This window comes from Xyrauchen texanus, chromosome 25, assembly GCF_025860055.1.
Source record: "Xyrauchen texanus isolate HMW12.3.18 chromosome 25, RBS_HiC_50CHRs, whole genome shotgun sequence".
NCBI lineage: Eukaryota > Metazoa > Chordata > Actinopteri > Cypriniformes > Catostomidae > Xyrauchen > Xyrauchen texanus.
The window spans coordinates 3625171-3638501 of record NC_068300.1 but is presented as its reverse complement, the minus strand read 5'-3'; the positions used below and the strand labels follow the sequence as shown (position 1 = coordinate 3638501).

At 40.7% G+C, this 13331-nt stretch overlaps 1 protein-coding gene across 4 annotated transcripts in view; it reads right to left on the bottom strand.

Moving 5' to 3' along the window:
* Positions 1 to 13331, bottom strand: part of mcoln3b (mucolipin TRP cation channel 3b) — a 17878-nt gene extending 4547 nt beyond the window's left edge. Inside the window, exons 1-13 of one of the 4 annotated variants that reach the window (XM_052091130.1) lie at positions 13262 to 13331; positions 13042 to 13092; positions 11098 to 11300; positions 9358 to 9525; positions 9070 to 9223; positions 8916 to 8994; positions 8752 to 8848; positions 7499 to 7598; positions 6600 to 6712; positions 5401 to 5550; positions 5199 to 5300; positions 3564 to 3686; positions 666 to 872 (exon numbers count right to left, since the gene is read on the bottom strand). In XM_052091130.1, the coding sequence (XP_051947090.1) occupies positions 666 to 872; positions 3564 to 3686; positions 5199 to 5300; positions 5401 to 5550; positions 6600 to 6712; positions 7499 to 7598; positions 8752 to 8848; positions 8916 to 8994; positions 9070 to 9223; positions 9358 to 9525; positions 11098 to 11300; positions 13042 to 13090 (1545 nt within the window). In that variant the 5' untranslated portion in view covers positions 13091 to 13092; positions 13262 to 13331. Of the gene's footprint in view, positions 1 to 665; positions 873 to 3563; positions 3687 to 5198; positions 5301 to 5400; positions 5551 to 6599; positions 6713 to 7498; positions 7599 to 8751; positions 8849 to 8915; positions 8995 to 9069; positions 9224 to 9357; positions 9526 to 11097; positions 11301 to 13041 lie in introns of all 4 variants that reach the window. The other 3 variants (XM_052091128.1, XM_052091129.1, XM_052091131.1) reach the window with 3 other exon arrangements.

Genomic DNA, 13331 nt, shown 5'->3' with positions numbered 1-13331 from the left:
TTTTAAATCATAACTTTCACATCTAAAAAAACAAACATATTTTACATAAAAAGTGTATTGTTTAAATAACTTTAAATGACTTTGATTTCTAAAATAGTCGTAATTTTGTGAGAATAAAGTAATTTAAACAATACACTTTTTATGGTAAAATATGTTTTGACCATTTAAATAATACCTGAAATAGTAAAACTAAACATACAGAAACACAAACCCTTTATATAACACTAAACGTTAAATATATATAACGCTAAACGTACAATACATAACGCTAAACGTTAAATATATATAACGCTAAACGTTAAATATATATAACGCTAAACGTACAATACATAACGCTAAACGTTAAATATATATAACGCTAAACGTACAATACATAACGCTAAACGTAAATATATATAACGCTAAACGTAAAATATATATAACGCTAAACGTACAATACATAACGCTAAACGTTAAATATATATAACGCTAAACGTTAAATATATATAACGCTAAACGTAAAATATATATAACACTAAACGTTAAATATATATAACGCTAAATGTAAAATACATAACGCTAAACGTTAAATATATATAACGCTAAACGTAAAATATATATAACGCTAAACGTAAAATATATAGACCGTTCTAGTGAAACTTTGAAATGAAAAAGGCTGATAATACCTTGATGGTGTCGTATGTGTCTGTGATGAGGGTGATGAAGAGACTGAGCACCATGTAGATGAACAAAGACACAAACGTGTAAAGATACAGACGACTGAAGAGCCACACCACGTAACTCTTCTGCTGCATGTTCTTAAAGCTGGCGAACATGTCGTCGCCGTTTATGAGCGAAAACAGACTCTCAGAAACCACATTCAGAGTCCGGAACTGAGAGAGAATAAAAAACAGGATCAAATGAGAGACAGGAATAATGTGTGTGAGACAGACATGAGCAAGATGTCATAAACATATAAAAATAAAATGACAAAGATTCTGAAAGCTCTTACACTGTTTGAAGTAGATAATAATAATAGTTTTATCACTAATGCAATTACAATAAAACCTTAATGCAACATTAACAATTTAAGCATTTATTAATCTTATTTAATGTCAGTTTCAACACATACTAACACATTTTTTTAAATCACAAGATGTACATGTTAACATTGTTAGTTTGTTGTTTGTTCATTAATCAATGAACGAACAACGAACGAACAAACAAACAAACAAACAACGAACAAACAAACAATGAACAAACAACAAACAACGAACAAACAAACAAAACACATTTTTTAAATCACAAGATGTATATGTTAACATGATTAATGCACAATGAATGCACGAACAAACAACGAACGAACAACCAATGAACGAAAAAAACAACGAACAAACAAACAAACAACGAACGAACAACGACGAACGCACAAACAACAAACGAACAAACGACGAACGCGCAAACAACAAACAACGAACGAACAATTTTGTTCATTTTTAGTTAAGTGCATTAACCAATGTTAACATATATAAACACATTTTTAAATCACAAGATGTATATGTTAACATGATTAATGCACAATGAATGCACGAACAAACAACGAACAAACAAACAATGAACGAACAATCAACGAACAAACAAACAAACAAATTTTTTAAATCACAAGATATATATGTTAACATTGATTAATGCACAATGAACGAACAAACGACGAACGCGCAAACAACGAACAAACAACGAACGAACAAACAATTTTGTTCATTGTTAGTTCATTGTTAGTTAATAGTGCATTAACCAATGTTAACATATACAAACACATTTTTAAATCACAAGATGTATATGTTAACATGATTAGTGCACAATGAATAAACGCACAAACAACGAACGACGACGAACGCACAAACAACGAACGACGATGAATGCACAAACAACGAACGAACGCACAATCAATGAACAAACAATTTTGTTCATTGTTAGTTAATAGTGCATTAACCAATGTTAACATATATAAACACATTTTTTAAATCACAAGATGTATATGTTAACATGATTAATGCACAACGAACGAACAATGAACGAACAAACAAACAAACAAACGAACAAACAAACAAACATTTTTCAATCACAAGATATACGTGTTGAAACTGACATTAAATAAGATTAATAAATGCTTAAATTGTTCATTGTTAGTATGTGTTGAAACTGACATTAAGATGAACTAACACATTTTTTAAAGCACAAGATGTTTGTTAACATTGATTAATGCACTATTAACTAACAATGAATAAACACTCTAAAACTATTTTGTTCATTGTTATTTAATGATAATTAATGCACTGACTAATGTTAACAAACGTAACATTATAAAGTGCTACAATTAACATTAACCAAGATTATTAAATGCTGTAAAATCAAATCTAGTTCCTTTGAGCACTTCAAACAGTCTCGGAGCGATACAAGTGTATACGTGAACAACCCAAATTAACTCAGACCTCCCTAAAAGGTCCCAAAAAGGAACCGAACTCAGACCTCCACAGGAGGCTCTGTTTGACTGCCATGGGGTCGGAGTTCTCCCCAATGTGTAACGCCCAATTCCCAACGCGCTCAAAGTCCTCGTGGTGGCGTAGTGACTCGCCTCAATCCGGGTGGTGGAGGACGAATCTCGGTTGCCTCCACGTCCGAGACAGTCAATCCGCGCATCTTATCACGTGACTTGAGTGCATTACCATGGAGACGTAGCGCGTGTGGAGGCTTCACGCTAATCTCCACGGCATCCACGCACAACTCACCACACGCCCCACCGAGAGCGAGAACCACATTATAGCGACCACGAGGAGGTTACCTTATGAGACTCTACACTCCCTAGCAACCGGGCCAATTTGGTTGCTAAGGAGACCTGACTGGAGTCACTCAACACGCCCTGGATTCAAACTCACGACTCCAGGTGTGATAGTCATCACCAATACTCGCGGAGACTTATTACAGGGACAATCCCCCCCGGAGCAACCTGGAGTTAAGTGCCTTGCTCAAGGACACAATGGTGGTGGCTGTGGGGATCAAACCAGCAACCTTCTGATTACCAGTCATGTGCTTTAGCCCACTACGCCACCACCACAGTATCATAGTTGAAGCAAGTAACAGTTGACGGGACAAATTGTTAACGATCAGCACAGCTTTTATGATGTCACATGATGCTGGTCACATGGTTTTGGGATACACCATTTATTGTTGCAGGGGTGTTTGGTTCGTAACATGGTTGACAGAACTTTCGTGGATGAGTAAAATAAGATATTTTCTTGATTAAAATGATAAACTCAATCTAAAAAGTGTTTATATTTGATTTCTTTCTAATGTTGACTTTAACATTTTACATTTATTCTTCTGAATTTCAGACACGGACAGTGCAAGAACGGTTCATTTAGAAACATCAAGGCAATCTCAAGCTGAATGAAACATGGGTGCACAATCTACTGACAGTATAATAATCTAAATAAATGACAAAGATTACAACATTAAAAGATGAAAAACTTTACAGTGGTACCAATATCTGCAGTGTTTCGGTGTGGTGAGAGTGCATAACTTGCCTTCCTGTGGTAGGGTCCCAGAACAATCCATCCACAGAAACAGTAGCCCAAATAAATCATAGCAGCACAGCAGGTGAAACGAATGACGTTTGGGAACGCCGCTCTCAGAGTGATGATGAGAATCTGACCGGAAGCAAAACACAATCGGTTACAGCTCACAACCGCTGGAGTGGTTACCAAAGCAACGGGCTGCTGAGGGCAGTACATATATTTCAATATAGTGAAGACTTTAATACATTTACGCAATCTTAAAACCCTTCAATAATAGTAACAGTCAGATGTTATTTGACGGTAAACTGAGGTGAGACGACAGGGCAGGAATATATTTCTGAAATAGTTTAGTGCGCCCTCGCAATAAATTTACCATGTTTTTAATAGTTACCATATTTTAACCATGATGTCCCGGTGAAGCCACAGTAAAACAGGGAAACGAAAACTATGGTAATCAAAATCATAATTTTGTGGGTATCGGTGTAAATGCCGTAGTTTAACTATAATTTTACTATAGTAATATTGTGGTAACACTTTAAAATAAGGTTTCATTAGTAAACATGAACATACATTGAATAACACTTTTACATTAATGTTGGTTGATGTTCATTTCAACATATGATTTTTTTTAAATCAACAGTAGTAAATGTTATCATTAATAATTGCACTATTAACTAACATTAACAATGAAGAGGGTTATTAACTAATATTAATTACTGCGAGGGAATGAACGCAAAGCCCACTGCGAAGGAGGGAACGCAAAATTAACCGCGAGGGCTAGCAAAGCCTACCGCGACGGATCGAACGCAAAATTAACCGTGAGGGCTAGCAAAGCCCACCGCGAAGGAACAAATGCAAAGCCCACTGCGAGGGAGGGAACGCAAAGCCCACCGCGAGGGAGGGAACGCAAAATTTATTGCGCAGGGAATGCAAAGCCCATCGCTGAAGCGATCGAACGCATAGAAATTAACCGCGAGGGCTAGCAAAGCCCACCGCGAAGGAACAAATGCAAAGCCCACTGCGAGGGAGGGAACGCAAAGCCCACCGCGAGGGAGGGAACGCAAAATTTATTGCGAGGGAATGCAAAGCCCATCGCGAAGGATCGAACGCAAAATTAACCGCGAGGGCTAGCAAAGCCCACCGCGAAGGAACAAACGCAAAGCCCACCGCGAAGGAACGGAACCCAAAGCCCACCGCGAGGGAGGGAACGAAAAGCCCACCGTGAGGGAGGGAACGACAAGCCCTCCGCGAGGGAGGGAACGCAAAAGCCCACCACGAGGGAGCGAATGAAAAGCCCACCACGAGGGAACGAATGAAAAGCCCACCGCGAGGGAGGGAACGCAAAATGAACCACGAGGTTAAACCGACTATAGTAATATTGTGGTAACACTTTAAAATAAGGTTTCATTAGTAAACATGAACATACATTGAATAACACTTTTACATTAATGTTGGTTGATGTTCATTTCAACATATGATTTTTTTTAAATCAACAGTAGTAAATGTTATCATTAATAATTGTACTAATAAATAACATTAACAATGAAAAGGGTTATTAACTAAATATCAATTATTGCGAGGGCACGCAAAACTATTACAGGACTGTCCCGTCCTCTCAGCGGAACCGTATTGAAGGAGTCGTACATTGTATTTTTTGAAGTATCCCATGTAGCGTAAAACTCCGAACCACACCATCATGGTGCCGGTGCCCAGCAGAATACTGCACAAATCATAACTCTCCACAGCCTGAGACAAACATCACAAACAGTCATTATTACAATCACACATGTTCAAAAACATCGCTTTTATCCAAACTTACAGACGTCGTGATTGGACGAGAGCTCACCTTAAGTTGGATGATGATTTTCAGCACAGATCCCGTGATGGTCAGCACATCACTGACAACGATGACAATACACCAGCCGTTAATGAACTCCATACGCTCCGATAATGACACGCGTTTACCATAACGACTGGAGAAGAACTCCGTGTACTCCTGCAGGGGAAATTATATTCATATAATAACGTAGATTATTCAAATGCATTGACATTATTGTAGCAGACTGATAACACAATAGAACAATTAGCTTTAGAAGGCAATATATGGTTTATTTAATTGGACTACAGTCCACAATAATCATTTTGCAATTGGTCAAACTGTCCGCGTCGCATCATAAACATTGCATTTACGTTAATCGTCGTTTGAAACTCATCTCGAGATCCCTGCATTCAGAATATTATGCTGCGTCCAGCGGCGTTTGAACGCAAGAACGTCGCTAGTGTCAAACTAGCATGAGTTTCATCTGTTGTCTGTAGAGAAGCGTGTTGTCTAAACAGCTGGAGTTTCACTTACTGGCCCCTGCTGAAAACAGGTGGTACTTCAAGCTTGAATTGCTCCTATGGTACTGTAGGACTGTTCCTTACGGTCCCGGGACATTACATTTTCTCTCTCCCATTTTTCTCCCCAATCTGGAATGCCCAATTCCCAATGCTCTCCAAGTCCTTGTGGTGGCGAAGTGACTCAATCCGGGTGGCGGAGGACGAATCTCAGTTGCCTCCGCGTCGGAGACCGTCAATCCGCGCATCTCATCACGTGGCTTTATGGGCATGTTACCACGGAGACGTCACGCACAACTCACCACGCGCCCCACCGAGACCCAACCACGAGGAGGTTTCCCCATGTGACTCTACCCTCCCTAGCAACCGGGCCAATTTGGTTGCTTAGGAGACCTGGCTGGAGTCTCTCAGCACGCCCTGGATTTAAACTCGCGACTCCAGGGGTGCTAGTCAGCGTCGATATTCGCTGAGCTACCCAGGCCCCTATCCGGGGACATAATTAATTGCGTAAATATTTTTTGTACATTTAAAATCGCACTGATTTAACGTTTATATTCACTTGGTTATTTTCCTGAAAATCAACAATTAATGTATGTACTTGTTATCTAGTCCATACAGGCCCCTATTCTACCAAAACACGTCATTTGTTTTTCTCATACAGTCGTTTACATCACAGTGCAAAACGTAAAACACAACACTGAGACTCACAAACAGCAGAAGGACTCCAGCGATCACCGAGCGCGTGCAGAGAACCAGAGACGCCACAAGGGTGAGAATGATCATGACGTCGAACAGCACCGTCATGTACAGGTTTCTGGGTGCTGCAGAAGAAACAGAGCGTTAAGTACATCATATCAGCACTTTCAAAATCTGCGATTAATCACGATTGCACATTATAATCGACTAACAGCACTCATCTAAAATAATGAACATAGTCGCACAGCGTGGGTGATCGTAACCCATTCAATGTCTTCACTGAAGTTTCGCTAGTTGCTACATTATTATTTAAATAGCTTTTTCAGAACAGCATCGTGACCTTGTAGCTCCGCCCCTTCCGTTACATACGGCAAGCCGAGAGCACCGAGTGTGTGAAGCCAACATCCCACGCTCCCTTTTCCAGTTAAAGATGTACATTATCCGAGTCCTCGTACTACACGGTTGCATTTTCATTGTTAAACTACTCATTCAACTTACAGTCGTTTTCACAGCGGTTAAAAATCAAATATTGCGCCACTCTGTATAAGGTCATTGAGACCATATGCATTGTAATGCATTGGCCAACACTTTGTCTGCATTTACATACTCCTGAAGAGTAGGTCAATGGCCTAAAGCTGAATCCCAGTTTCCCGTATTATCCATGGCATACTATGCCTGGATAGTGTACAATTTTGAGTGCATTTTTGAAGTTTCCATTAGCGCACTTTGCTTACAAATCTTGTCTATAGTATTAATTTGCAATTGTATGACATGGTAGTTGTCATTTCTCATCCTCATGAGTATTGAGACTTCAGTAGTGACCACCGCACAACAGACTGTACGATATGCTCTCGAAATGTGATATTTTGTAGAGCAGTTATATGATGCCTACAGTAATCATAGTGACTCACATGCACCAATGACGATCCAGTCTCTGCATTCATTGATCTTCACATCGTAGTCCAGATCAATCTTGATTTCACCACTGCGAGGCCTGTTGTCAAAGGTGATCTACTCCAGAAACAAGACAAACGTTTATACCTTGGCCATAAAAAGCCCTGTTTGAATACACCAATGATGGCAGAGCTGTTATGCAAGGTGCTAGCCTGCCATTGGGAGCAACTTGGGGTTCAGTGTCTTGCCCAAGGACACTTCGGCATTTGGAGTCGTGTGGGCCGGGATTTGAACCACCAACCCTGCGATTAGTGGCCGACCCGCTCTACCAACTGAGCCACAGCCACCCCCACTCATTCATTTTTCATAGTTAATGTGCTGAACACCTGCGTGAACTTAAGGGGAAAGTTAGGGGTTAGGAACCATTTGATTAAAAGTCTGAGCTAAAATAGACGTGTTTCCACTATCAGGCCAAATGAGGGCATGCTAGTGCATGCCAGGACCAGTTGCGTTCCCACTGTCACTTCCGGGGCTTCATCGTGCCTCCTTTGGGCTTTCTCTGGGTCAACGGCCAATGGCTATTAGCCCTTGGGCCAGGTAAGAATGCCCCCTGGCCGCCTCCCTAGGGAGGTGTTTCAGGCACGTCCAGCTGGGAGGAGGCCTCGGGGAAGACCCAGGATTAGGTGGAGAGATTACATCTCCACACTGGCCTGGGAACGCCTCGGGGTCCTCCAGTCAGAGCTGGTTAATGTGGCTCGGGATAGGGAAGTTTGGGGCCCCCTGCTGGAGCGGCTGTCCCCGCGACCCGACTTCGGATAAGCGGTTGAAGATGGATGGATGGTTCGGTGAACTTTAGTGGAGAGACCATTCAGGACATCATGGCGGTTACAGTCCCTCTTGCTTGTGAATTAGGCGGGGTGTTTGACGTTGGCACCGGGGTGGTGTATTAAGGGAAACGCTGCAGAGTTATTGGCCTGATAGTGGGAACTCACTTGTGTCTCGAGGTCTGTTGGCCCCAGCTGGCCATTTGATTGCCCTGGCCCAATAGTGGAAAAGCAGCTAATGACAAAACAGTAGCTCTTTGTCTTACATGAGAAGATTTGCATCTCAAAAAAAGACTTTATTTAAAGCATCATAACAGGAGGATGATCATGAGTTCACAGCCATGGAAAAACCACTCATGACTTTATAAATGCTGGAGGAACAGGAGAGCGTGATACATGTCAGTGACAACCAATAGGATCTTGTAGATATTAGTCATGTGACATACCATGATGTTGAATTTGTAACAGTCTGGGAGCTCGTGACACTGAACTGTCTGCAGGTTAATAGCTTTCAGAGCGAACCGTATAGTCACAATCAACAACCTGACAAACACAAAGAACGGTTACCAACCATACAAACAAACACATAAGGAAGAGATGGAAGAGATACCTTTCAAAGTGCAGAGTTAAGTTTAGTGGATTTGCCTTCAATGTTTTGAAGGGTTGCATTGGGTAAATCTGCAAACACTCTGAAAGACACGGACATCAGATCGGATTACAGCTGCTGAACTGCCATTCTACAATCACAAACACGTGCATTTTACCTTCATCCACCTGAACGTCAATCCTAAAGCTTTCATTGGCTGGGGAGATGCTTCCATTGCGGTAAAACTGTTGGCAGAGGTTGAGCGGAGTGTAAACTCCACCTACACGTTCATACTCGTGATTGCCCAACGTTATGTTTGGCAACATCAGGAACTGCAGAGAGAACAAATGTTTGGTGCAATTTTAAAATGTAGCTGCTTTAAATGCAGTCGTTCTGGTTGCATATGGGGTTCAATTTAAAATGGATGCTTGTGTGCAAACTAACTACCAGCAAACGGAGGACTCACCTGCTGTACAGCGTACTTGATGTGTGTGTAGACGTCACGCTGTGTGTAAACGGAGAAGGTATCGGAGCGGACGTCATCAAAGTTCATCAGGAACAGATGTCTGAAGGTCATGAGGTTCTCCTCCTTAAACTGAACCACCATCTGATTACTGAGACCAAACCACACCAGCTACACACAAACACACACACGCACACACACACACACACACACACATCTGTATTCCATCTTATCTTGTTCTTTTTAGTAAGTTTTTGTTAATCTTAGAACAAATATTCTGACAGTATGAAGCTATATCCACAGAACTTAGCACACACCTTCAGACTGTTCTATTCACGCTTATTGATTTCCTGTAGTGGACAAATAAATATCCCACAAATCTCATAAACCAATTTTAACGGAATGCTTGGAAATTCACACTGCAACTGTCAAACAGTCCATCCATTCATCCATCCATCGATTAAAGCCCTTGCAAACACCCAGAACACCCTTCCAATTGCCTAGCAACCAACCAAAACACTCTAGAAACCCCTCAGAACACCCTAGAAATGCCTAGCAAGTCCCCAGCAACCACACAGAACACCCAGAAACAAATTAGACACCCTAACAACCTCCCATAACACCCTAGCAACCACTTAGCAAGGCTGTAGCAACTAGTCAGAAGATTCTAGCAACAAATCAGAACACCCTAGAAATGCCTAGCAAGTCCCCAGCAACCAGACAGAACACCCAGAAACCACACACTAAAAACCACCCAGAACACCCTAGCAACCAGCTAGAACACCCTTGCAGCTGCCTTGCAATCACGCAGTACACCATAGCAACCACCTTGCAACCATCTAGAACACCCTATCAACCAGCTAAAACCCCCTATCAACCTTCAGGACACCCTAGCAACCAGCCAGAACACCCAAGCATCCAGCCAGAACACACAAGCAACCAGCTATAACCCCAGAGCAACCAATAAGGACACCCTAGCAACCACCACTGCAAAGAAATATATAAATAAGACATAAAAAAAAAAAAAAAAACTGCTGAATATATCTGGTCAGATTTACTGCCCAAGCAACCACACCCTAGCACCTTCCTAGCAAGACCCTAGTAACAGCTAGAACACCCTAGTAACAACACCCTAATATCCACCTAACAGCCACTCAGAACACCCTAACAACCACATAGCAACCACCTAGAACACCCTAAAAATTGCCTAGCAACCACTCAGAACCTAGCAACCGCACAGTAAGTCCCTAGCAACCAGCCAGAACACCCTCGCAACTTACAATGCAAATGCAAAGAAAAAAGGCATTAAAACAAAAATAAATGTTAAAAACAGCATTTTTCAATGTAGTTTTAGGAAGACTATAGAAACTACCCTGAGAAAAAAGTACAGAATATATCTGGTTGGTTTTGCCCATCAGCACTCTAGTAACCTTCTAAAAGAATCCTAGCCACGCGCAAACAACCATACAAAACATCCTAGCAACCAGCTAGCATCCATCAGAACAACTTAGCAACAAAATAGTAACACTCTAGCAACCTAACATTGCCCTAGATACCACTTAGTAACAATGCAAACTGCGTAAGGCCCAAACTTCAAGATTTTTAAAGTTTTTATGCAAAAGTAAGCCTTCAAGCTAACATTCAAAGTGTGTCTTGATGGACTTTCCTTTCAAGTTCATTATGAATCTTTTTCTCATATTCATGCTGCTCCTCATCATTATGTCTAGTAGACACTCTTCACACCTGCATGGTGATAACGGCGATTTTGATGATTTGCAGCGTCAGTTTCCAAGGTTTCCGGCCGCGAGCCTTGAACTTGTCACAGGGGCTCATGAAGAAATATTTCAACTTCCTCCTGAAGTTCTCCACTTCCTGCTCAGTGTGGACCGAACTGTTCCCGTTGGAATCATTCACATGTAAATACGCCTCACTGCAGTCAGCAAAGTCTGATGAAACAAACAAAATGTTGAGGTGGATTGAGACCATCATTTACATTTCTTTGTTTGGAACTCAATAACATGGGTGAAAAAAACCCATAGACTTACATTAAAAGAGTCAAACCTAGAGAATATCATAGACTCTTGGGCTACTAAGTGAACACCTAGAAACCATTCAGAACACCCGGGCAACCGCATAGCAACGCCCTGACAACCACCCACAAAACCTCTAGTATTATGGTAGCAACTTTTGGATAGGCAAACACAACACACATCATCTTTAGAAATTGATATATTTAGTCTATTTACATTTATTCCGTTCCGCTGATATTTTTATGCAAAATGTACTTATTTTACGAAACATAGATAAATCATACGGAAACCGTAACATATTTCATTTGCTACAATACAAAGTTCCAAAACTGTCCAGAAAAGTACTAACTATTATGCAAGTGCAAAGAAAGTCGTGAAAAAATGATCATTTTATTATTTGCATTATCTATAAATACCGATCAGCCACAACATTAAAACCACCTGCCTAATATTGTGTAGGTCCCTCTCGTGCCACGCAAGAGCAACGGTTCACGCTGCCGCCTCACGCGAAGTGAAAACGCATTTTGTTTATCCAAAAACAGGTCCTCTACAGCGATAGCGACAACAGAACACAAAACAGAGAACAGAACTTGCTAAACATGTCTGAAGAGTTTGTAGTCAAATAACTGATGCATTTCTATGCCCAGCCTTATTTTTTGGAAAGTTTTTGGACTGGTGCCAGTTCACACCAGACGGAGATACCCGCACAATATCGAAAATAGAAAGCAAGCAATCGAAAGTTTTACCGTCGCTCATAACGTCTGATAAAAAATCTGATTACAACAGAAAATATACCTCCTGCCTCTATGTTTCTGTTTGATTTCGGAGTACTCCGTTCACTAAAATAAGGTTGGGCATAGAAATGTATCAATTCTTGGACTACAAACTCTTCAGACATGTTTAGTAAGTTCTGTTCGCTGTGTTCTGTTGTCGCTATATCGCTACGGAAGACCCATTTATAGATAAAACGAGTTTTCGCTTGAACGCCCCAATGTTGCGAGGACGCTGCGCGAACTGTTGCTCTCGTGTCCGAACACGAACACACGCAGGAGACCAACGATCACAGAACATTTTCACTAAACAACACATTCGATTTGTTTCTCATTGAACCTCATCGTATACTTACATAATCATGAGTCTCATGAATAATTAATTAGACTTCTGAATGATACTTTTGTGTTCTTTTGAAGCTTGAAGAGGTGGTCACCATAAACTGCCATTGTATGACATCACTGAGCACAACATTATTTCACAATATCTCTCTTTGTGTTCAGAAACATGCAGAAAGCCATATAGGGTTTACAGCAACACAGGGGTGAGTAAACAATGACTACATTTACATTTTTGGTTGAACTACCCCTGTAATGTAATTGTGATTGTAATATAAACTCAAAATCCCCCACTGAACACTATTGAAGTGCAGGTCATGTCTCTGAAGAGAAGTTAAATACAATATAAATAGAGATATAACAAAGACTGCAGTAATGTGAACTTCCTTCATGATTAATAGATCCACATTCCTCACCTTCTTCTTCCTCTGTCAGTCAGATGACATTCATGTGACCACATAATATCTCTGCCATCATAAACTACAATGCTTTAATATCTAAAAGCCCGTTTCTAATGTTAAATCACTGTTGCATGTGACGTGTTTTACCTGAGTTTAAATCACAGCAGCGCTGCATCTCTCCATTACACGACTCCATAACTGCACATTTCAAAACATTATTTTAGCCATAACAGCCCAAATACATCATGACAACAGTAATAACAAATAACTCACCAACTGGTGATTAAGAATATTTCTTAAATGCCTAATCCGGAAGTTAAGATTGTTAAACTGATGTCTTTATTAACGGTCATTTGCAAAAATCCACCTAAAAAACTGAACTCATTCCGGATTGAACTCCACTTCAACAGGTGAACTCGATGTAACGCGCCGATCTG